Consider the following 25,937-nt stretch of genomic DNA (forward strand, 5'->3'; position numbering starts at 1 on the left):
AAATCTGCATATGCTACCTACCTGTAAGGTTGTAAGGAGGAATTAAATAACTCTTGGGCTTGTGAAACAGCTGGTGCTGCTCCTAAACTCAGCTGAGCTTGATGCTGTCCTTGCAGAGGTGCATAGATGGGGATGGGGATCTGCTGAACTGAAGCAGGCTGCATAAAAGAGAAAAAACATTAAGTTAGAAAACCTACAGTTCAACATGTGCCAGAATATGTCAAATCCCAAGGCTGCATGCAGAGGTAGTATTGCTCCCCTTAAGAAAATTACTTTCTAGTTGAATCTCATACTACTTCTCACAAATAACCAGCAGAAACTGAGTGAAATATTCAGATCTGCATACATAACAACTGCATGAGATTGCGTATCATTTTGTACTACAAAAGTTGAGTAAGCCTGGACCAACATGGCCACAGAAACACCTCCCAGGAGTATGAACTTTCATATATATTTGTGAGTGGAAGCTTATTCTCTCAGCTTTCATGACAAATAATCAAACACTGCCTGCGTGCACCAGAATGGAACAGCAAGGGCAGCCATAACCTCATTTTTTGCAGTCTTTAATCTCACTCTCCCCTGCCCCCATCAGATCATTAGTAAAACTTTAAAGGCAATATGGATAGTGAGGGGGAAAAAAGAGAATTAGGAATCCCCAAATACCTGAGAAAGGCCTGGCTGAAAGCCTTGCTGTTGGGCCAGAGAAGGTGGTGCCAAACGCGCATGCTGGGTATTGAACAGATGACTTGTATCCATATAAAATGCTGGGATTTGAGCTGTAGTACCTCAGGAAGAGCAATACAATTAGTACATGATTCCCAACATCTCCCTGCTAGAAAGATTTTTATCAAGAGTTAAGAGATGCAGCTACTGTCAGTACTTCCCACTGTAACAGCTGACATAGAGCCTGGGAGAATGAACAGCACTGGAGAGCTGGGTGCCTCACCAGCTTTGGTATCTTTTCCAATTCACCCCCAGAATCTACCAGTCTTGCACAGGTATCATTAATCCCACACAATTTTGGAGGGATTAACAACATATTGTTGCCAAAAAAGGCATGTGGGTGAAGGGTAAGATTGTTATACTGTCATGTAATTTAACTAGATTGTTAACTAGATGTAGGATTTTCCTTGAAGAAAAAAATGTCACAGCTCTCAACTACTGAAGCATTTTAAGAAAGAAATTAAGACTAAATCACTCCTGGTCTTAAACAGCAGTTCACAATTCTGCAACAGAATTTGAGACTCAAACTTACTTTCCTCAACAAACTAACACACCTTTGTACTTCCTGCTAAAACACTGCAGATTTAGAGTAAGACAATTAGTGAGTATTTGCTTACAGAACACTCTTTATCGTTCCATCTTTACTGCAGAGAAAAACCAGAACCAAATTCAACTTTCCGGCTTCAAAATTCAAAAAAAGCAGATGTGTGGCTTCTCAGCCACAAACACCATTCATTACCTGCTGCAGACTGAGACACATAGACCTGGGGACTTTGCTGCTGCTGGGCAATGAGGGATGGCATGCAGCTCAGCTGGGAAAAGTGGCTGGCAGAAGCCAGGCTGCTTGTCTGCAACTGCTGGGGTTTCACTTTACAGATATTAGGAGGGTCTGAGGTGCTTGCAGTCTTTGTACTCAGTGAAGAGGTTGTGTATGTTCCAGCTCCTAGGAGGAGAGAAGCAAGGGATGCATCAATCAAAGACATTTCATTCTCATCATTCAGAGGTCAAAGTTTTGGGACAGCTCTGTAAGCACAGCCACCAACTGGTAAAGAACACTGAAATCTAATGCAGCTGTTTCCACCAATACAAGAAAACATAGGGACAATTCTGTTGAGTTCACTATGGAAAGTGCTGCAACCCTGATACATCTCCCTTTTCAGGCAGAGGAGCACACAGAAGTAGTGAAGGAGGCAGCTTGGTTAGTTATGCAACAACACATTGCAAGACAGAGTGGTTGTGCCTCTCATGGAGATATATTTTAATATTCCAAGGCATGAAGACGTAACCAGATACAGCACTTTTTGTTTGCTGCGAAGAACCAAGGTGGCAACCGGCACTATTTGCGAAGAGCAGCTGGACATTTGCTCTGCCTTTTGCAAGTAGGTTGAGGTATGAGTTCTTGAAGCTTTAACTTAAAAAGCAAGAGCACAACTGGACGTAAGACTGCAATTAGCTAGACATCAGAACTATCCTCTGCTCCAAAATCTATGTGCTTGCCTCCATTTGGCTGAACAAAATGAAACCGATAAGGTGGACAAGAGAAGTTTACCTTCTCCTTCAAGTCCATGTAAGTATCTTAGGCAGAGAGACATCTTAGGACTATTTTCAGCTGACTGAAGTGAAACAGGTGAAGTCAGTTAACAGATTATTTGGGAAGTTGCTGTTCAGATCTGACATTCCATTTCTAGTATAAACCTTTTGTTAGCTTTGCACTAAACAATTCCAAAGGGAATTGAATCCCTTGAAAAATACAAGCAAGGAACAACACAATGGGACACTACAGCTTTGACATGTGGTACCTGAGAGGGAAGTTGTGGGGGTAACTGAGGCCACAGGAATAGGAGGCATTGATGCACTTGAGAAAGAGCTGTAAGTGCCACTGCTTGGCCCAGTGCTGCTGCTGCTGCTGCCACCAGCAATGGGAGACGCTGCCGAGGTGACCGGCGAACTCTTCTCCCCCATATTTGGGGAATTCTCCCATGCTTTGCGTGCAGACTCCATCTATTTAAAAGAAAAAAAATTTCCTCATCTATTAGGAAGTTTCAATCAGTCATCCTTCCTCTTTTAACAGTTCTTTTTAGTCAAAAGGCAGTCTGGGCTTCATGCGAGCCTCTTTTTGAAGTCACTGTAATCGTGCAACTCTGTTCATGCAAAAAGCATACAGCCTGAAGTTGGAGCTGGTCATCTGTTCCAACTGCACACGTGCACAGTTCATCATCTTAACATCCAATGCTCAAAACAGAATTTACTCACACTAATTTGGCTTGGTTTTGTTTGACATGAAGAGCAAAGACACAGTGAGCAAAAGAAGGTAAAACCCCCCCTCTACATATTTCCATCAAGTCCTTTACTTCCAAGTTACTCGGGCTGTTTAAATGAAGCAGCCCCTTGCTTTCTTGGTAAATCATACACTTTGAGTGACCAACAAACATATCTACTTCACACTTCAGTAAACTTGACAGCAGTCAAGTTTAGATTTCCAAAGCAACTGCTGCTCAAAAAGCAACCACAAGCTGACACGGCTTGTGTGCGCTGCTTTATGTTAAAGCTAGAAGTGCTTCACGCTCCTCTATTTCTATAATAATTATGAGCTTATGTCTTGCACAGCAAGGGAGATGAAACTTTAAATATTATAGACACAGTTGTCTTCCACCATGAAATGGAAACGACATCATTTTACTGCAGCCAGTAAAATCCAATTATTGCTACATTAGACACGCAATGCGAAATCTAAATTGAGACACTTCTGAGGGTCCACTGAACAGGAAATATTAATGTTCAGTCTACACTCTCTAATTTAAAAGCTCAGACATGGTCCATGAACTTCTGCACAACCTTCAGCTGTCTCCAATGGAAACACAAGTTTTGCTAGCAGAGCTGAAATTGCTCACTGTAAGTTCCTCGAGGCCAGGTGCTGTCTTTAGTGGTGGATATATTAAGGGGCAAATATATACTCACCACAGTCTGCCCTCACTGCCTGCATCAAGAGAGCTGCCCTAACTGGGACCTGCAGTCTCTCAAAGCCACACTTGTCAACCTACCCTGCTTCACATGAGTTAGGCAGTCTGGACAGACTAAACATGGCTTAGGTTGCCTAGATGCTTCAGGAGCGATAAAAAAGCAGAGCAGTATCAAAAGAAGTGGGTCACAGGTGATCAATACACACCCATGTGGAAAACTGAGTTCTGGATTTCCTAAGAGAATAAAGGGGGAGGAGGGGAACTTAGTTACACATTAAATCCTTTGGGGGCAAGTCACCTATTTTCATTTTTGAGATCATCTTCCCCAGCAATCATTCTCTGTTTCCTCTCCACAACATTTTCCTCCAAATTGGTCCTGATTCTCACAGACAAAGCAAACTTGATTAGTCACTAACATGCTGGAAATGATTTTGTTTAGGTGTATTGCACTGGCATTAAGAGAAAGCGAGTAAGTACCCGTGATTGTCAGAACAGAGAAGGTGTAGAAGGTTCTACTATGTTCACTGGATGTCCTGGAGAAACCACTGATAGCAAAAGCTACATACTGCATTTTGTCACATATAGGGCATGTAATGGAGTCCTTAAGTAATCTAACAGCTTTGCTTTTAGAGAGCTTCTTAACAACCTCTAACTTTGATAAGCTGGAAAAAAAGATGCAAGAGAGATTGGTACTCTAGGAATGCCTGTGCAGCACCACCTACAGACAAGATATGGAGGAATAAGAGGCTCTAAAATAAATGAGACTGTGGACACTGTTGTAGTTTCACTGCTCACTTAGGGGGAAAGGAGGGCACAAGGAGGAGATCGTGGCTGCTTGAGGCTTCTCTTCATCATTGACCCATTGGGGCCTTCACATTGGAATAACAGTCCTGTACGTATTGCCCAAAACCTCCACTGGAGCCAAACCCCAACATTCCTTTCCTTAAATACACCAAAGTCTAAATGGTTAGAAAAAGAAAGTCCAAATGCGTCAGATTCTGGACCAGATGCCTAGAAAAAATTTTAGATGAAACCTTAGACATGAAGAGGGCCAAAGCAGCTCAGTTTGAGACTGCTTTGTACTTCCTTCTGCTCAGCTCCTTACCTACCAACAGGCCTACGAGCCAAGTCCTTAAGAGGATGCCTTAGTAAAGGTGTCTTTAGCAAAGACTCCTACTCCAAGGAAACGAGATCTCAACAAGGCTTCCCATATGAGCCCCTTATACCTCCACCAAAGAATGATGCCAAGTAGTGGGAACAGTTGTGGCCAAGTTCCCCACAAGTCTCTTCACAGACAGCTTTCTGTGACAGGGGATGGAGAAAAAAGAAGGTGCAAGGATTAATCCTTTATGGAGGCAGAACCTGGACATCTTGTTCTTTTAATAAAATGAAGGACATGCTTTCCTCTCTCCTGCTCCAAAAGTTATCTTTTGAAAGAAGCAAGGATTCTGCTGAAGAGGATGACAAAGAACAGAGCTGTGTCTGGACCAGAGGCCTGCTGTGAAAGTGACAGTCTCAGAGTGTGCTCCAGAACAAGACTGTTGCCTTCAGCATTTGTGAAGAGGAGGTAGAGCTCCAGTGCCTGGAATAAAGAAATCAGGGACAAAGCTGCTTCCAAACAGCTTTCCACTCAGATTTTGGTGAAAAGGTTCTTTAAAGCAGCCTCAAAACGTGGATCTTTGACCTATTTTGTTACCACGCATCCAAAATCTATCATCCACTGAGAAATCACTGACACTACAAGAGCAGGAAAAGAAACTGCAGGATGAATGACCTAGAAACCACAGCTTGCTCTGTAACTGGGCAGTGTCCCATGCTTTGCCAGTAACACCCCTACCTGTATGACACGGGATGCAATCTCCAGCTGCAAAACAGTCAGAGACTATTTCAAAACAACACTTTCAGACGCCAGAAAGTCACGTTAGGATAACTTATTACACAAGAATGTAACAGAAAACCAGGTTTTTTTTAAACTGCTTGTCCCTCCAGTGCTATCCCCATTTCTGCAGGTCTGTTGTTTTAAAGAGATGTTATACTTTTTTTAAGAAATGAAGTGTTAACAGAAGAAAAGCAAAGATTCAACAAGAGAACATGAGTATTTCTCATCTGTAGAGAACACAAGCAAGCAGCTGTCAAACCATGCCAGTGAGAAGTCTCACTGGGATTGACAAGCAAGTTCCTCCAAAGCATTAGTTCTGCATCCAATCTCAAGTTTCATTTCTTCTAAAAATTTAAAGAAACCAAGGTCAAACATCACTATTCCTCAATATCAGAAGCGGCAACAATACTTCTACTGGCTCAGTCACCTGCAGTCACAGTAACAAAGCAGATCTAAGACACCAAAATAAGAAAAAAAACCCCAACAACTTCTAAAAATTCAGTAGCAAAGCTAGAGGCCAACTCTGTGTTAGTGAGTTATACAATGCACACAGTACAAAATCCAACAAAATGGGAAAACACCACTCAAAATATTCTACACACTTGCTCTGCACGGGAGAGCAGGAAACAACAGAACATTTATAATACAACAAAACACGTTCTGACTCGCTGATCTAACTGCCCTTCAGAGACACCAACACACCATCTACATGTCACTAATTGGAACTTCAGCCATCCAACTCAAGACCACACTATCACTGCACCAAAGTCTTACAGCTAAGAAGAAATCAAGCTTGGCTTATCAAGCAAATCCTTAAAGACTTTACACCAAACCAGGCAACTTATTTTTAACTCAACACTCAAAAAAATCTGTCAGATTCTGATGGTTTGCCATGAGCACCATGGTCCAATGCTAAAACTCTAGGATCTTGGTTTTTCAGGGCAGTGGGAGCCAAGATTGTTTGAGATGCCAAGTGTTAATGCAAAACTGGGTTAGAAATTTATGGTTTAAATGCATCCTTCGATAGTCTTGTGTTTCAGCCATCCATTTATATGCAAAAGCAGTTCAGCAGAGGAAACAAAGGAAGGCTCTAAAAAAAGGTTCACCAGCAAGTTCTCCAATAACTTTTTTCCCCTGCATGCAAGAAAACGACCCTTAGAGGGATGTGGTACATACCTTGAGGGTGAGGTCGACGGTAGCGGGAGAAACTGGAGTTAGGCTGGAGCTCTGTTGTAAAGTCTCCCTCCTAGGGAGGGGAAGGGTGTGGGGCAGGGGCACCTGAAAGGCAGGCAACACATATCACATTCTAACTACGTCTACTAGAAAAGCCCCAGAAAGCAAAGCTCAAGCTTTATCAAGTGAGCTACAATTTCTTCAAGGCTTGAGCATTTGGCAGGGAGACTGATAAAATAAGGTGAAAATTTGGTAGGCAAGGAAAGGCCACTCAGCAGGTGCCAAGATGCTTCTTATCTCTCTAAGAGGCTGAAGATTAAGGCTTTAAGGTGTCCATGTCCTCTGCATAAACAAACACCAATTGTCTGTTTGGGGATTTAATTTCAAGTACCATTTCAGTTTACTGATATGCAAAAATTCTTCCCAAGCCAAGTCTGTCCCTTTTTGTACCAATACAGTACATGGGGCTTCATGACCTTGAGTTCTGAGATGCAGTTTCTGAAAAGAGGAAGCTTTTATAGACCTGCAAAATCACAGGACCATGAAACAAACTACAACAGATTTGCCATCCAATAATTGAATTCAGTTATTTTCTCTTTCAAAAGATGAAAGATGTGATACTTGGGGAAATAAACCTGATATAATGCTATTGCTATCTTTGCCTATGAAAACTCCAATGGATTTCCTAGAAGTTTTAAAGGAAATGAATCAAAAATACTGCAGTGGCCAGTCTATTACTCCTAAACATTCCTTTCTTTACTCATAGCACAGCTAATGGACTTTCACTGGATGAGATAGGGCTAACCCAAAAGACAGATGCTGAAGCTTTGAAGCAGGGGATGGCACAGATCCTTTGTGGCCAGGAACCCCTAATTCCTGTGTTAGAAATTCAACTCCAACATCCACAAGGATTGGACATCATTAACACAAAAGAATTCCGTCTTCGACACTAACCACCAAAGCAAAAACCACAACACTACCAGAAAAGCCAGCAGAAGAGTAAGAAGTTCAATCAGTACTGCTTCAAAATGACGCTGCAGTAAGCTGAAAAGCATTTTTAGATGAAATTCACAAGACATCTTCACAAAAAACCAGAGATCCTACTGTATGATTCTTCCTTCTCCTATCAACAAGTGACTCAACCCTGAGCTAATTCTGTTACCCACACAACAGAATCACAAGATCCAAGCTCCCTGATGCCCCAACGCACTCAAGACAAACTTGATTTTTCTACAAGACACAATCCAGCTGGTTCTCTCAATCACTATGCCACGCTCACAGGTCAGGATCACTGCACTGGCTTTGAGGGCTGCAAACATCCCAGCTCCATAGCAACTGAACACCTGGAAGCCTGTTGTCTGCTTTCACAACCATTCAGCTGCTCCCTTTACATGCAGTTGCTGTGATTTCAGGCTACAGTTCAAAACTCCTTTGTTTGTAAGAGCCTTTCTTCAAACTCAGCCTACAGAGCTTTGCTACTGGTACCAGGCTCAAGTCCCAACTGCTGCCAAGAACACACTCCCTCATTGTGCCTATCTTTGCTTTTTTTTAGTATTGTCCCTATAAACATCTCCACTTTCTGTGCTCTTTAGCTCACTGTGATTGTCCAAAAGACAAGAAAATACCTGAAGAATTCCAGAGCAGATACTAATCAAACCAAATGTCCTTCAGAGTAAGATTACTGGAAAAAGCCCAGCTAGTTCACATGAAAGGAACCCTGTGGACTTGTTCACTGAAGGCACTATTTGGTGCTTTAAAGAAGTGTGAAAATATTTTCTTGTCTTCAAAGTCAAGATGATCACTGCAATAGACTTACGTTCGTCACCAAAGTCTCCTCCATTTTTGTACTGCTAGTAGCCACTGTGTTAGGATGAGAAGAAGGTGTAGTGTAGTCTGTTACAGACTCCTGTGAAGAAAAACAATTCCATTAAATTATCTCCCTTACCTAAATTCAATTCAATTTCTTGGACAGATGTCAGCCTTTCTACAGGAGGAGTTCACCAAGCAACAGAAGATTAGAATTTCATACAATTTTTTTTCTTACAAGTCATGTCTAGAAATCCTTATTGCTGAATTGCTACTGAGGTCAGGAGGATCCTTAGAAGATTACAATTTGCCTCGTGACCTCACAATGTACATCTGAGAAAAAGTCAAAATACAGTCTGTAAGGCAAGAACATAGAAAGCAATTTACTGCCTGGGCACTGTAAAACTGGACTGTGGTGGTGCAACCAATTATCATTTGTCACCCAAGATGCTTTAGCCACCTGAAGACACTTTCAGCCTACTTAAGAAGTAAAATATCTTGGCTGAAAGCTTTCTGTAGCTTTAAATAAATACAGAAATTGCTTACTATGACAAGAAAGGCCCTCCAGATTAAAAAGAACACAAAAGGATGGTTACAATTTGCAAAACTATTTTCTTTCCTGTAAGTTTTGTCTCTGAAAGTCACAAGACTCAGATTCTCTGGATGCTGCAAGCTACCTCCTGATTTCTGCACTGGGTAATGACTTCAAGGAAGAAAAGGACTGAGGCTTTCAGTCTACCCAGAGGCTTTCCTTGAAGCTTATTTGTCACAGTTAAGTGGACCTTAATGTGCTCAGCAAACAAGGTCCACTTTCACAGCCCTGGCTGTAGGCAGTGACTGTTGCAGTTGTAGATACAAATGATGTGAGCAAACTGGCTCCCTGAACACTGCCAGCCCACAGAGAACATCCTACAGTGAACAAAGAGGGCTCTGGCACTTCTGTGAGGCCTGTTCAGTGCTGCTTTTTAGTTCTCATCACTGGTTATCTACTGAGCACATTCTGGGCAGGCAGAAGGGTGTTACCAGAACCTGACCCAGAGACTTTGCTGGAGAAATGGTGTGACCCTAAAACAGCCAAGAGCCGCTCTGTAGCCAGCACTACCAGCTCCGAAGTTTTATGTGTCTGAAGTCCAGGAAAGGCTCTATCATCTTTATAGAACCTAACACCACAAAGGAACTGAAGGACAAATCAGCAGCAGAACTGTTACTGAGTGTCTGGACTTGCCAACCCATAATGATTTTGAAGGCACAAACCATACAATGCTTGTTTAATTGCATCCAACCAGTATGATGATAAGCTATTAAATAAGTGCATACTCATTTCTCAGGCCTGTGGCAATATCTCTAAAAAAGCAATTAAAGCACTGAGATACTAACTGACAAATGACAAAGAATCCTCCTTAAAGGATGAGCTCATTTTGGTAGAAGACTAGAACAAGCTAAACCGTAATGGGGTGAGAGAGGACAACGTGCACAGTGATTTATTTTTATAACTTACGAAGAAAACAGAGAACTCTTTTGTCCATTTATTTCCTTTACTTGTTAAACTGGTGAAATACAAGATATATGGTGCTTCCCTCAGTCCCAACCACCAAACTGCAAGTTGCACATCTGCACTGGATTCCAACAGGCAGACTTAATCTGGGTAAAACAAGGCAAGCACACAAGGCTGCTTTAATCACAAAGGCCTTCTAATGAAGTAATTAAATGGCTCTGTATTTTTTTAGGATGCATTACTGCATAAGAAAGAGGAAGCTTTTTCATTAAAATTCCTTCGAGGTCTGGATGCAATTTTTACAGTGTTTCAGCAATTAAATTCCTTATGAAAGAAGACGGATCAAGACTACTGCTAACTTTCTCACTTTGCACACTCACAGCAAAAAAATTTTCAAAAAATTTTCACTACAATTAAACCAAACCATTGTATCAGCTCTGGTGCCCTTAGAAGTGTATGTGCAATGCTGAAGCACAAGGGTGGTTTACATGCTGAGTATGCAGACAAGACAATGCTTTAACCACATGAACACCATCCCATAAACTGTAGGTTAATCTCCCTCCTTCATTTCCTGGCACATTAAGTCCAGGATTCTGTTAGATATGGCTTATCACCATAAGCTTTTGCAATTCAGTTAAAGTGATTCTCTTGTACAACTGACTGAAGAAACCAACTGATTATTATGAACTAGTAACAGCTAGAGCAAAAAGCTCATGTTCATGCTTTTTTTGGAGTTCTCTACAAATTGTTTATACCTGAAGAAAAAGAACAGGCAGTCTTCCTGTAACTACCTCCTTTGCTCAAAAAGAAGAGATCACAAAACCTCAAGTGACTTGATGAACAAAGGACAAGGCAGACCTCAGAGCTGTCCTTGCTGTAAAGGATCAGGGTACTTTTTATGGGATGAATTAGCTATTTGATTTGTTCCTGATTTACATAAATCACTCAGAGACTGAAAGATACTCAGAATTTTCTGAAAAATAGCCTGTGTCCTTTTAGACATGATCTGTAAGACACAGCTGTTACTACCTGCACAAATACCTCACTGGTGTCCACAACCAGGTATTGATCTTCCTGGGATCTGAGAGATTCAAATGGAAGGGTGGGAAAGGCAAGGGGTAAGATGTTTTACCGAATTCAGAAACTTACACATTGGATTGCCTTCACTACAAAAATACTGCAAAATCCAAGAGAAACAGATGCAATGGCTTCTGAGCATCATACTTATGTACTAAACTTAAACATCTCACTGTATGAGTTCATTTATATTTATACAGTTTCTAAGCAGTCTTGTATGATTAAACGCACATGCTCTTATCATGATGTTTGTTTTGGAATGGATGGGGTACTCTTACAGAGCTGCTGAATGAGGACAGCTGGCTTTTACAGGCATTTAAATAATCAAATACACCACAAGTGTGCCTTCCTGGAAGCTGAGCAGTACTCTCTGAGAGGGATGTTTAAGACTATCAAAAGAAAAGCCGTTTAGGTTTGCCAAAACTTCAACATTTGACATTGAAACAACAGGTTAAAGATGTCAACACCTCTTCCCTCACGAATGAGTACCAAGACAAGAAAAAGCAATTGCAATATACGCCAGGACAAGAACTCCAAGGTTGGAACAGTATTTGAACCCCTTTTAAAAGCCTTTTGAAAAAGTAGCAATGTTTATTGCAGGTTTATTCCTGCAAAATTTAGATGAAGCTTATCTTATCCAATAAATTTGCAGGTTGTTGGTTTAACTCCCAGAGATGTAAAATATGACTTCTTTCCTAGAAAGAAACAACTTACTAATGCCTCAGAACCTATTCATAACAAAGGAATTTAAAAGCAAACCTGGGGCTGTTAAGACAGGAACATTTAGGCCTATTATTAAAGACTTCTTTAAGCAATCACTCAATGAGGAAATTATTGGGAATTTTCATATGCAGCACAAACTGGAAAGCTTCTTTCCACTCTGGTCTTCCTTCCAGAAGACAGAATCTTGGTGCTTTAATACTGTGGTAGTTCAAAGAGCCTTGGCAACCATGTTAAACTAAGCCTAGACCAGCAAAAAGTCCAGACTTCCCTTTTGAAAAACTCATACTTCAAAAATACAATTGCAGAGAGGAAAATCTGCTGATTTTAGCAGAGCTACTTGACTACACTGAGCCAGCCTGCAGTAATCAAAGCTATGCTTCCTATTCTGTTTGTGGCTTAGAAGAAGCCTCTCCTATTTTGAGTTCTTGTCACAGGAGTTTGTAGGACCGTGGGAAAGCACAGGATACAGACAAACAGCATTCTCACCAAATATCTGAGCAAGCTGGTGTTTACTGCTCTACACTTCTGATTCTCATACAAGGACACTTTATCAAATTCTGGTATGAACATAAACCACTCACATCTACCTACAAGATGGAAAATGTCAGGAGGGATGAGAAATTCCTGCACTGACTTTTCTTAAGTATTTGCCATTCCACTCAGAAACCAAGCCTGCAGCTTCCATGCTGGACACAAATATCCTCCCACACTCTGCAGCATCACTTCACTGAGACAGTTCTGCTGTCATGGCATGGCACCTTGGCAAAAAGCTGCCAAAGCTGTCCTTTGTTTTGGGCTTTTTCTTCCTAGCTGTGGGTGACAAAGATCAATTGCGAGTGATCCACATTTCATATTCTTCAACTAATAATGTAACTCTTAAAGAGGATCAGTTTTCCTAAAGGGCATCAGAAGACTTCTGCTTAAGACCAGGATGGCTGAGACAGCAGGCAACCAACTTGAGCCTACACTTAGAAAACTGCTTTTCAAACCTACAAGAAGCATTTTTCCTTTACCAAAGCAGGTGTAACTATTAAGTAGTAGCTATTCAAACTGCACGGCTTCTTTACATTTGAGAGATGACAACCAGAGTTCTTGCTCAAGACACAGCATTGCTGGAGTGAGGGCAGTCCCCACACAGGCAGAAAGGAGATGCCTCTGGACATGTTTTTCAGCCACAGCTAAGAAATGAGCTGCAGAACAATGAATCCCAACACCAGGTCACCATCCCACTGCTGAGCAGGATAAAGAAGTCAGGGGACTCATCCAACTATGAGGAGTCCTAAATTTTGTGAAGGAGTTCTGCAAGGAATAGCTAGACAATATCCAAGCCAAGAGGATATACATGACCATTTAGGGAAACAGAACAAGCCTTATCCAAAGCTTTAGCACATTCCTAGTGTAGAGATTTTCTTTTTTTACAAAACAGCACTTAATTCACAGCTTCAGGTCATCCATCCAACAATCATGCACCCGACTTCACCTCTCTGCTGGAAGTCATCTTGCAATACAGCACACTTATCTGAGTTTACAGACTCTGCCTACACCAGGCTCCAGTGCCACTCTCCACAGCAGTGCTCAGGACTGAGTTTTCATATTCAGCAGAACAGACTTCCAAGCTGATCTGTGCTTGGGGGTGTGACAAACAGTGCAACTCTTTAGCACTTCTGCAGAACTGTTTAATTCACGCAGTACCAATGTTTTCTATCTGCTACTCAGTCGGCTCTGCACCGTGTCCAAGCACCACCAGCAGGCAACCAAGTGTCAATTACCTCACTGTAATTGCATTTTACATATAGTACTCAGTAATCTGTCATTATTTTTCTTACCTTTGTGTTTGTTCCAAACTCTGGAGCAGACACAGATATCATCGTTCCTATCTCCGTGCTCAGTTCACTCGCTGCTTTGGTCTCCTTTGTAGTGACAGGTTCTGGGCTTCTCACAGAGGTGGGAGATGGCTTCTCCTGTCCCTCAGGCTCTCCCTGCTGTGCATCCTTCACCTTCCTGTTCTTTAAAGAACGCTCTTTCCCAATAGGACCAGGTTTATACTCTTTGTTTTCTACTGGACTCAAGTCTGGAAGCTAAGTTAGTGTTAACTTGTCAGTCATGCCTTCCCCTCTATGTTGTATCCAACAAGACTACTTTAACATGCTAAAAGTCATTGTTTCAACATAACAAAGTTTTCCACGGGTAAGCATTTTCTATCAGGTAAAGAATTTGAGACTAAGTTAGTGATAGGTACATGAAACGCATTGATTTTGACATTAGGAACCTAAACCATTGTTTTCAAGCAATAAATTTTTTATGTGAAGTGGTAGAATACAAATAAAATACAAAATAATGTCATTTTGACTGTCCTTACAAGAAAAGCAGAAAAAAATACAAAAATCACAAAACTTTGTATACCTACAGGTTATTTTAATTTTCAGAGAATCAAGATTTTACAGGGCCCCAGGGAACTAAAACAGAAGACTCTACCTTCATTTGAAGTTATCTTGACATATGGATGTTGGCAGCATTTTTCCCTGGAAACTGATCACTAAGGGGATCCAGAAAAAATGGAACACCTACGCACAAGTGTTGCCTTATATTGCAGACACCATTGCTGGGATCACTGCTGCAATTCAGCAGTTTCTTTTTGTGCAGCTGAATTACAGCAGAATGAAGGGCCCTAGGGAACCTGAATGCTCTGCTGTTTCAACAGCCATGTCCTTTCTGGCTGAGACTCTCAGCCCACTTCACTACTGAGGCAGCACAAAAATCCCTTCAAAGCAGTGCTTAAAATCCTATTCCTTAAGCTTTGAGAGTGGAAAGACAGAAGTTGCTGGTAATTATCTTTCTCAATACCAACCAGCTATTTCAGGAGTAGATGAAGACTCTACAATATGATGGTTTTGGGGAGGGTGGAGTTTCCCAAAGGCATGTGGTACCCTCAGGAGGCCAGCAGAGACTGGCTTTCAGAGGGAAGGAAGAAAAAAGTAGAAACAAATGCCTGAGCTCTGAAATGCTGCAATCAGGAACATCAGGCCCACCTCACACCAAATAATATTTTCCCTAATAGTTTACAGAGGCTGAAATTCCTCCAGACACTTTAAGGTCTCATTTGAAAGGTAAATTGCTTTATTTCAAGTATGGTCCTCTTATGTTGCCCATAATAATTCAACACTACCAACCTCCAATTCTGAACATAAGCTGGTATTTAGGCTTCAGAGCAAACATCACCACAGGGGTGGGTGGGTGTGTAAGAATTGTTTGTTTGTTGGGATTTTTTTTTGTCATCAAGACAGTTAAAAGGATTTACAACCCCCTCAAAGGAGTGTAAAAAAATGTTACCCTCCAATGCATTTACTATTTAGTCACATATGTGTCTTTCGACAAAATCTGCAGGAGGCTTGATAGCTATAAACAAGCAGAAAAAAGGAACTTTCTACAGTGTCAAGTAGACCCTCTACGTATATTTAACTTTGGAGTTCAGTATATGTAAGTGATTTTATGTGGGCAGTTTTAGGCATGCTGCAGTGTATCTGAGACATGGGTTACTGCAATTCACCAGCAGTTTTCTCTGTTTCAGTTTCTGCGTATTTCTCTGCTGTACAGGTTTTATATTCTGCAATGACAGCCATGAACTGCAACACTCATTCTGTGTGTGACTGCACTTTAAGATTTCAGCTCTTCTTTTGGAGGGGGGGGAGGAAAACCCAACAACCAACCAAAACCCAAACAACCAATACAAAGAAACACCCAGTCTTCTAGAAAGACAAAAGGGCTTTAATTACATCAGGACTGCTGCCAAATCTCAGACATCAAGAGGGACTGGAATAGCTGATGCTCTAAGTCACCAGACAAGTTTATCTGCTGTAACCTTCTCTTTCTGAGAATCAGAAGCTGGTGCTGAGTGCTAGTGATACACAGTTTAGTGTGAACTGGAGGTGGAAACAACAAAAACTCTCTGGAAGGTGAGCAACACACTGATTTTTAAAACTGATATAAGTTTGACTACCTACTTAGAATTAGCTGTAAAAAAATTAATTATTCAGACATCTATGCATTCAAATTGGAGACCTCAAACCAATGTCTCTAACATTCCTCCCTCTCCTCAAAACAGTTATTTTTCTGCAACTTCATGTATTTATCAGTTGATAACCTGGCTACAAAACTAAGCAGGGCACCATTCATCACTTAGAGGGGGTAAGGCAGGCACAGTGGCTGGAGGAACCACTGCACCTGAAGACACAGCCAGGGCAGCACTGGAATGCTGCTTCCAAACAGCTCTCAAGGCCTGAGTGAAGCAAGCTCAAGAGAAAAACAGAAAACCCAAAGTACAAAACAAAAACAAAGCACTCCACCACATCCACAGTTTCCCAACAAAGCTATCACAAATCTGTACTCCCATCCCTGGCTCCAAACACAGAACCAATGTGCAGGCTCTGCTGGGCTAGGATGCTGTTTAATTACATTGCACATCTGCTCTGCAAGAACCACCTTGTAGATTGTTTAAGGAAATATAAAAAGGGAATGCAATTTTTATGGGTCTAGTCCTAACTCAATGAGAATTCTATTCTGCTATTTGTAGCCTTTTTTTGACTGAATTTCTTTAAGTTAACAAGTTTGTACTGAAATTATAACCTTTTACCTTCTGTGCTTTGATGGGTCCAGCCCGAGGCTGTTTCTGTCTCTGCTCTTTGGGTTCTGGTAATTTGTCAGTGGACTTCTCAGAAAGCACAGGGCCAACTTCATTGTCACTGCCACTGGAAGCTGGGGCTCCAAACTGAATAGTTTCTATACCAAGATCGACTCCACCTTCTTGTCCAGGCTTTGTCCCCTAGTTAAAAGGCAAACATTTAATCCATTCTGAAAAATTTCTGTATCAGTACAATGACAATGGTTCAGAAAAGAGCACAAAATAGGCTCAGCTGAAAACCACTAGAAAGGTACTTTTATCTTCTACCAGAAGCACCATTTGTGACTGCAACAGATTTACAAGAATAAACAATATCTGAATGTACACTTCCTCCTCCTCAAGTTTCTATTGTTAAACAAGCTCAAGAAAAAAGCAGTGAAGAAATATGTAAACATCATCAAGATCAAGAGGAATAAGTGCAATTCAGATTCAGGTTCACAACATTCTCTGGAAAGTTTAAAACTTAATGTTCAATTCAAGAGGAACAGTAAGAAATATAAAAATATTTCCAGATCTCTTATGCAGTTAAAATAGTCTCCAATGACTGCTATCTCAAATTCTTGCAGTTTAAAAGAATTAAGACCAAAAAAGTACCAAGAAAGTAAAACCACAGCACCTCAAATGTAAAATTTAGGCCTATGCAAACTCCACGGGAATATCTACAGATAATACAGTTATAAAGCATTGACTGCTTTTTGTATCTCCAATTTAAGGAACAAAAAACCCCTTTAGTTCCTTGGAGACATCCTGTTTCTGTCTGTATCACTGAACCTTACACAAACAGGCAAACTGGGCAATATTTTTCCTTTAAAAATGCAGTGAATAGCAGCTATCAATGGAATCTGTGAATGGCTGAGTTATTATCAAGAGAACAGGTTTTTCATGCTGCAATTATAAAATCACCAGGCTGTATCCCATGTTTCTGTACTATCTCCCGACTTCATGGGATTTTACACATAATAGCTTAAGTATCTGCACGCCTGGATAAATGGAAAATCTGTACCCAACCCAAATGAGATATAATTTGGGTAAACTTCACACACAGCAACTCTTCCTCCCTTCATTCTTACCTCTGGAGACGTAGCTGAACCAAAAGATGTCAGAGGCTTGTTCCAGGCACTGACTGAAGGTGGCTGAGGTGGGCTAATGGGTCCCACTAACAATGAAGAAAAGAGAGTTAAAAAACTCCTCTAGGTTGCTAGAGGCATTCAAATCAATGTATCGACTGAGTGAGAATTAAATTACAGATGTCTTGATTAATTAAGCTTTAATTAACCTATTTAGCAGTTAAAAATATGCTACCTATTCAGCTGCTTTCAAGTGAGGCAATTACCATGTCTGGAAGAATGACCAAGTCTGACAAAACAGACTCCTCAAGGGAGTGACAGTTGCTCATTGCTTGTGAATGAAGAACATGGCAGAATGAAATACTGACTAACATTATACTGCAAAACCCTCTTTCCGGAGGTTACTATGCTGCACTTGGGTATGCTGCCCTGTCCAGAATCCATCTGCAGCTAAAAAGACAACCAGAGAGCCAGCTGGCAATTAGCTTTCTCTAATACAATGCTTGCTTGCCCCCACCTCAAATCCAAAAGCCACCACTTACATTTTTTGGAGATGTCATTCAGAACTGCTGTAGGAGGCACTTTGTTGTCCCATAGTTCAGCTCCCAGGCCATTGTGAGCCTGGGTGTTCTGCAGGACTTTGCCTGACACTGTGTAGTCAGTGCTGGCTGTCCCTCCTGCAGCCTGGCTTTGTGTTGGAACAGGAGCCTGTGGCTGAGCTGGAGACTGTGCTGGGCACGGAGGCTGTGCCTGTGCCTGTGCCTGCTGTGCAGCTGCAGCTGCTGCCTGCTGCTGCTTTTTGGCAAATCGGGGGGGCAGCTTGGAGTTCTGACCTCGGCCTTTTTCACTTGATCCTTTTTTGGTCCAAACCTGTAAGGAGAAGCCAATTTTATTCTTCCAGGGGACAGTCTGTACAGACAGCAATTGTACAGCGCAAAAAGCAAACTGATTAGCCCAGCCTTAAAAGAAATTTATTTTTTGGGGGGTATTTAACCACAGGGACAATGATTTCTCATCTGTTTTCTTCTTGGAATCAACTGATATACAAGCAATAGGATAAATCTTTATCACAGTATAAAAAATGGTGGTTTTTTCAGTTTGCCAATTCCACCTGCCTGACAGTGCCCAATTGGGAAGTACAGAATCCCAAGATGACTAAATAAAAATTAATTTTATTTACTAAATATTAGCAACTTTAATATTAAATATAACTAAATAGTTTTATTTAGAAGGAGAAAATACAGCCTTTTTGGAAGGAAGATTCTGCACCCTTGACAACATTCCCAGTACTGCAAGTAGCTTTTTCCCCACCATAAATGCTGGTCTTGTACCTGCACTGTTTGCTCTTCCTTCTTTCTGCGCTCTTCATCTTGCAAGCGTTTTTGCTGCTTCTTAGACACCACTTCTGTGAAACCATCATCATTCAAGTTAGATTGGGAGTCTTCAACTACTGTCACTTCAGGGTGATCATCAATGATCACAACACCTATAGGAAAAGGAAAGGTATAGATGCTGCTGTTTCAACAGCTTCAGGGTGCAATGCACCAAGCCAAAATTGGCTTTGGAGTGGACGTTACTTCCCCACAGATACAGAGGGGGGCCCTGATTAATGGCAAGCTTCTGCTTGCCAAGTGCTTTGCTGCTGAGCTCGAAGACAAGGAGTTAATATTTAAGAACTTTAGAACTGGAGCTTCCTGTACCAGATTCTCCAGGAAATATGAACTAAAACACAGTAATGAATAATGAGCAGCCCTCCCACGTATCAGCTCTAAGCTCATCAGTGATAACCACTGCATTTACTTTTGAAAATTAACTGAATTATGAGAATGTGATGGGGAATGGTATGAATGCAAGTTTATGATTGTACAAAACTCTTCTCCTCTGTACATAACACACAACTAGGTTTGCCACCTTTTAGAGGCACACATACAATTAGGTATCACAAAGATAGCCATGCTCAAGTGTATAATTATTCCGGTGTTTTAAAAAAATCACCTTTGTTAAAGTTTCCAAACATCTAGCTCTATATGCAATAAAAGTAGCAGAACTATCAAAAATTGTTAGGATATTATCAATACATACTTGCGTAATTATTAAGATCAAATTGAGACAAGGCATCCACTTTTTCCTTAGGCTTTTTTGGACCAGCCTTTGGTTCTTCTCTCTTTTTGCCACTTGCATCCTTGGTGGTCTTCTGTCCTGCAGCAGCGACACCTCCATCCTCCTGATGTAAAGCGTTGCTGTTGGCAGGATCAACACCAGGCACAGGTGCTGCCTGCTCTTCAAATGGCCTGTGTTAGAAAAAAACATTTGAAAATTAAGCCACAGAGAACACTCAGGAGGGAGCAACAATCTAATTCAGATCCCACTGTAGGGCTGGAAGTGTTACTGACTTCTTAGTAGGGTCCAGACTTTTTACTTTCAGCTCCTCAATGAGAAGTTCAACAGCAAAAGCTGATTTGGGGAAATAACAAATACCCTGTGCTAACCTTTCCATCAAATTAAGCATATGGAAAAATAAAGTTTAGTCTAAATGGTAAGCATTTCTCAACCTGCTTGTCTGTGTTAGGTGATTGATCTAAAATGCAATGCAACAATTTATATATTAACTGCAGAACTGCTCACATGAACATTTCTGCTTGCATCCAAATCTCGAGAAACACAGCTCAACTCAGAAAACAGCACTGCTTTTTTTTTTAATTAGGCATTTTTAGCACTGTGCATACAAGAATACTCCACTCTCAGCTTCAGGTTCCAGGTGTCTTGTATACGAACAGAAAAAGTAGAAAGTACAGAGCCACGGGTGCATGCATCAGTGCCTTTTCTACCACTCCACAGATCTAAACTAACTGCTTATGGTCTCAAACCAAAAGAGGACAACAGAAGACCATGACGCTGTGTGCTTCCTCACAGAGGCTGGTTACTCACCCTCTTTTTCCACTTCTGGGAGGAGGACCACTCCGCCTTTCACTCCGGGGCCCTGAGAAATTCCTCCCTGGCTTCGCCGGCCCATTGTTGCCACGTCGGTTCTGACGGTCTATTCCAGGCCGCTGACTAGAGAAGCTTCTCTTGGCTATTTCCCTTTTTGGAACTCCAGCGTTTTCTCCTGCCTTTGCAGCTACCTGTGCTGCTGCATCTGCTGTTTTCTTCTCATCCCTTTCTCGCCTCTCATTGAAGTCGCTGCTTTCCGAGGCTGTCTCCCACTCTTCATTTGCCTGGTCTGAAGAATTCTGGTTGGACAAGTCTGGTGTCTTACTTCCTGACACATCCAGAGCAGGGTTGGAAGGCTCATTAACCGCATTACTAACTGTGGCACTTGTTGTGGAGCTGGTCACCACCTCACTCATCTTGGATGCAGCCTCTCTCTCTTTTAGGCGCCTGAAGCGTGGTGGCTTATCTTGCCTTGGAGGCCGGGCAGGCCTTTGTCTTCGTGGCCTCTCTCTGTTTGGATCAAACTTTCTCTCAAATTTTGGAGGCCTTTTATCAATTGGTATAGGACCATAATGCTCATTTCTTCTTGGAAGCTCCCCATCTTCTGGTTTAATGATCTCTGTTTGCCTAGGATTCCACTGATTGTCTCTGTAGGCTGGTCTCCTTATTGTGGATGGACGTGGAGGACGTCCCCCAGGATCCCTACCACCACGTCTATACATTCCCCCTCTGCCTCGTCTAGAGGGCTCTCCTTTAGGAAGAAATCCTGGTTTGGGCTTGTTCTCATCATCTCTTACGTATGTTTTTTCTAGGGATCTGTTGTCTACTCTGATATTGTTCTCAGGTTTGAATGACAGGGGCTTCGGAGGCTTCTTGCCATCAGCTCTTTCTTCTCGTTTCGGGTGCTTGCCCTTAATGATGCTGTCTTTATCTGAAAGCAGGGTGTCACTTGCGCTCTCGTGCACTTCACTGTCAGAATCTGTCTCTGAGCCGTGCTGGCGCCGCCGTTTTGGGATTACTTCAAAGTCAGAACTCTCACTACGAGTTTCACTCTCTTCTCTTTGCCTAACAGGCCCTGAAGGCACATGCTCTGATCTAGGCTTAGGATCTCTGTAGTGTGGATACTCTCTATTATGGCCTCTACTGCCCCGACCACGTCCTCCATAAGAACCCCTGTAGCTACGGCCCCTCGAATAATACTCGCCACGACCTCTGCCTCTGTATCCCTGATCTGGGAACCAGTCCCTGTCCCTGGCCTCTTTCCAGTATGTCCTAGGTGGTAAGCCAGGCTCTCTTTTTACTGGTCTGGTTTCTAAGCGTGGTTTCTCTACCACCTCCTTGCTCACCACCTTCTCAGCCTGCTTCTCCTCCTTGCTGGCTGGAGCTGGGGGCTGTGCATGGGGCGGGGGCTGCACTGCCGGCTGGGTGGCTGGGGCCTGCGGGATAGCTGGGGGAAGCTGGGCAGCAGCTGGCTGGGCAGCTGGGAGCTGCTGCTGGACTGCAGGGGCAGGGGGCTGCACCACAGCTTTAGCTGCAGCCTCGGGCTGACTGCTCTCCTGGCTTGCTGGTACTGGAGCAGCATCCTGGGTTATCTTCTTAGCCAGAGGAGCGCTGCTGGAGGTGGATCTCTCAGGCTCAGCCTGAGGCAGTGGCACTTGAGGTGCTTCCTTTTTGTCACTTTTTTCAGGTTTGCCTGGTTTTTCACTAGCTGTCTTTTCTCCTTCTTTCTCCTTTCTCTGCTCACGCTCTTCTCGCTGTTCCCGCTCTTCCTTCATATCCCTAAGCACAGGTTTCTTAATAGGACCCGATCTTCTTACTGGTCTATCACCACCTTCGTCTCTCCTGCCATAACCTGGCCTAGGACCCCATCTTGTTTCAGACTTAGGTTTGAAAGTTTTCTCAGGTTTTGGTCCTTCTGATATTCTATTAGTGATCAAAATTTCTTTTTTCGGTTTAATCTCAAGTCTCTCAATTGTCTCCTTTGCCTCAATAGGCCTGTTACTTAATTTAGGGATATTTTCTGCTGTTTCACTCCTCTGGTCTTCTGATTTTAGAGAGTGACTTGAACCATGGGAAATGCTTCTCTTTAATGAAGAGTGACTTTCCCCCACAGGCACCAGTTCTGGTGAACTACGTGTAACCTTCTCATTCACTGCTTCAAAATTAACTGCTGTGTTAGGTGTGTCAGTTTGAAGAGGCTGTACATCTTCCAAAGGCCTGCTTGGGAACTTCTGTACCTCTACCTCTCCTGATTCTCTGAAAAACTCTGTCTTTGGATGAGAGTCCAACTGGTTGTGTTCTACAGGATAAGCACTGGCAGGGACAGCAACTCGTTCTTGCTCCAAGTGTGCCTCAGACCTAAGCAGAAAGCAATTATTAGTGTGTGGGGGAAAAATTTATTCATACATAATTACTCAAATCAAATAATTTTCTATTAAGGATCCATGTCAGCTCTAGGAAGTAATTTTTAGGATCAGGAAATAATTTTTAATGGAGCCACCACCTATTACCCAGATGGCAGCAGAGCAAAAAGAATTTCTGAATACTTTCAAGATGCAGAGGAAAAAGCCTGAGTGTTCATCATGAAACAAAGGCCAAAAGGGACTGTTTTGTTTTATACCACTTGTACTTAACACACTACTTAAGAAACAAATATACATTGGACAGAAGTTCTCTAAAATGGGGAGAACAGAGAGCAAACGGAGAACAGAGAACACTGTAGGAATATTCTACAAAACTGAAAACTCAGAATATTCTGGCAATCACCATTCATCTAGGCTAAGGATCCTAAACAAGAGGTAAATTGTCTTTCTACACCCTGCTACAGAATAGGCATGTTTTGTACAACAGCACCAAGCACACTGCATCCCCCAGTCACAGCTCCTTCTTTCAAGTTTTGTATGAAGAGCAGTTACAACCCAGTCAGTTGACACTGCAACCTAAGTTACACAGCTAGGTGAGCAAGTATGTGTGACTTGGAGAGGTGACAGGCACTGGCACAGCTCAGGCTTACCTCAGATCATCAGGCTCTTCTAACACCTTGGGAGGAGAACTGGACTGCTGAGATTCTGCGTGGGGGTAGGGGTCTGAGCCCCACATCATGCGTGGCTCTGACAGAGGCACAGTGTGCTCCCTTGCAGAGCGAGCCATGTGCTCAAATGAATCTGAACCAGCTGCTGAGCCCTCCAGCTGCTCCCTTCTCATCAGTGGTTTGGGAGGCATAATTCCTGTGGCAGAGGGAAGTTCAACAGTTGAAACAAATTTAATATTAGCAAAGAAACCGACCTCAATACAAACAAAGCCTATCAGGAGGTACCAAGGAACATTATTCTCTCTCCTCCAATCTCCTTCCCTTTGACCCTCCATGTTGAAATCAAATGTCTATTCCCTGCCAGCTGATCTCAGAATGACTAAATCATACTCAACACTTGTATCCCATGTCCCAACAAAACGAAAAAGTTGTCTGCTTTCACTATAAAGGGAAGAACCAGGCCTGTAGACCTGCAAACTCATAGACAAAGTTTCTGCTGTAACATCTGAATGGCAAAAGGCAAGATGAGTGTACACACAGGTAATTTTTTATACTCTTATTATTCCAACTTTTTTCTTTGTACCATTTCAAAGAATTTCTGTAGTTTCACTGTCTTTGCTTAGCCTGCCATTTCTTCCACTCATTCCTTGCATTCACTGAGGATACCCTTTCCCCTGCTCATTAGCTGGGCAGGTATCTCCATTACATTACATGACAGACTTCTATTATTTATGCCCAACAGCTTTCCTAACTGCAAATCAGATGGCCACTCCGCAAATTAAAAAGGACTTTTTAGGGTCAAGAATTTGAAACCACAAATTTATTATGACTCTGGAGTTGTTAATATGTAATGTAAAAATAGCAAAGTTTCATGGGTTTTTTTAGGAAGTAATGTAGTACCAAGTGCTAACGTGTAATGAAACACAAATGGTAAATACACTATTTCTCAGTTCAACCTAACTCTTGCCAGCTCTAACAAAGGCTTCTGCTGACATTCTCAATCATCTTAACTGTCACTCACATGCCTGCAGTGTGACAGCTGGGACTTTACTTCATAGTCAAAAGTATACATTCTCATAGGGCTACAATTTTAGTCACATATGACTACAATCTATTTTGTCTTAAACAATAAAATAATGTAAGCTTCTTCATAAAAACTCACCCATTCAGTGAAAAGAGTGTGGTTAGGAAAAGACTTCTATTTCAAAACTAAGTAAGTTCAACAGCCAAAAAATGTTCCCAGGTTTACCTGGATGAATAGGAGGCATATCCATTGCAGGTCTTCCTGACATCATCCGTGGGTCCATGTAGGACTGCATCATGAGCCACCGGGGGTCAAAGCCCATTGAAGCCAAATGCTGGGGATGAGGCTGCATGGGCTGGTAAAGGGGTCTGTGCTGGGGTGGAGGGACAGGGCCACTCGAAGGCTGGGAGGGAGCAGACTGTGGAAGGACACCTTGCTGCTGCTGCTGCCACTGCTGCTGTTTCATTTGCTCCTGCAGGTCAAAAAACAGTATTACAGGACTTTTTGGTAAGATGAAGACTTGAGCACAGCTCTAATAACCCTTGGAAACAACAAGTACAATTATCTCCAGGACAGTAAGCATTCTGAAAGTCACCTGCAAACATGCATCAGGATGAGCTAAGAGAAAAGGGTTTTAGAAAACCAGACGGCACACTTTACAATAGCTACAGCTTAACTGGTGTGCAGCTGAGACACAGAGCAACCTATACTCCATGCATGTCATTAATGCAAAGTGCACCTCCGACCACAGGACCCAAGTTCAACTCAAATCTGTGAGTGTCACACCCTTTTAAGAAAAGCTGCAGAAATAATCAATCATGAGAATTCTGGTTCCACAGGCAAGCCCAGGGCAATGTCAGCGTGGACCAGTTTTAAAGCCTCCCTTGCCTTCTGCTCACTTATAGACCATGCAAGTGACAAGAAGTATTTTAGGCAGAGCAATTCCTGCCAACACCATTTTCTAGAAGCTGGAAACCAAAATCTCAGGATTTCTAGAACTCCTATGGTCACCTTCTCATTCAGAATGAGGCAGAATACATCATTCTTTAAATAAGCCTCCTTTTAATGAACTGGTTCATTACCTGCTGCCTCTGAAATCTTGGTGGTAATGATTTCTGGAACTGCTTAGAATAGCCCGAGGAAACAGCAGGACGAGGTTGAGATCCTGAGTCTGGCTCATTCTCATGAGTCACCTGTGAAACCTCTTTCTCATTCCGACCACTATCCTGTCGAGTAAAGACTGCTTGATCTTCTGGAAAAAAACAACAAAAACCCCACCCATGGGAGACAACAGTCAATCTTAAAACTGACAATTTCATCAGAATGTCACCTAAAGAATGTTCTGAAATGTCTGCCTTCTCTAACTTCAC

General features: G+C 42.2%; 1 protein-coding gene across 13 annotated transcripts in view; it reads right to left on the reverse strand.

Annotated features, from left to right (window-relative positions):
* PRRC2C (proline rich coiled-coil 2C) overlaps nucleotides 1-25,937 on the reverse strand; it is a 70,385-nt gene that overhangs the window by 13,136 nt on the left and 31,312 nt on the right. For 6 of the 13 annotated variants that reach the window (XM_039556143.1, XM_039556140.1, XM_039556141.1 and 3 more), the window contains exons 13-28: nucleotides 25,650-25,819; nucleotides 24,793-25,039; nucleotides 23,526-23,739; nucleotides 20,510-22,870; nucleotides 19,664-19,872; nucleotides 18,913-19,067; nucleotides 18,124-18,451; nucleotides 17,585-17,670; nucleotides 16,467-16,655; nucleotides 13,663-13,914; nucleotides 8,552-8,641; nucleotides 6,739-6,840; nucleotides 2,523-2,724; nucleotides 1,463-1,666; nucleotides 664-785; nucleotides 22-158 (exon numbers count right to left, since the gene is read on the reverse strand). In XM_039556143.1, coding sequence (XP_039412077.1) covers nucleotides 22-158; nucleotides 664-785; nucleotides 1,463-1,666; nucleotides 2,523-2,724; nucleotides 6,739-6,840; nucleotides 8,552-8,641; nucleotides 13,663-13,914; nucleotides 16,467-16,655; nucleotides 17,585-17,670; nucleotides 18,124-18,451; nucleotides 18,913-19,067; nucleotides 19,664-19,872; nucleotides 20,510-22,870; nucleotides 23,526-23,739; nucleotides 24,793-25,039; nucleotides 25,650-25,819 — 5,068 coding nt within the window. The remainder of the gene's footprint in view (nucleotides 1-21; nucleotides 159-663; nucleotides 786-1,462; nucleotides 1,667-2,522; nucleotides 2,725-6,738; nucleotides 6,841-8,551; nucleotides 8,642-13,662; nucleotides 13,915-16,466; nucleotides 16,656-17,584; nucleotides 17,671-18,123; nucleotides 18,452-18,912; nucleotides 19,068-19,663; nucleotides 19,873-20,509; nucleotides 22,871-23,525; nucleotides 23,740-24,792; nucleotides 25,040-25,649; nucleotides 25,820-25,937) is intronic. The other 7 variants (XM_039556145.1, XM_039556139.1, XM_039556138.1 and 4 more) reach the window with 6 other exon arrangements.

This window comes from Corvus cornix, chromosome 8 (genome assembly GCF_000738735.6).
Source record: "Corvus cornix cornix isolate S_Up_H32 chromosome 8, ASM73873v5, whole genome shotgun sequence".
Lineage (NCBI taxonomy): Eukaryota > Metazoa > Chordata > Aves > Passeriformes > Corvidae > Corvus > Corvus cornix.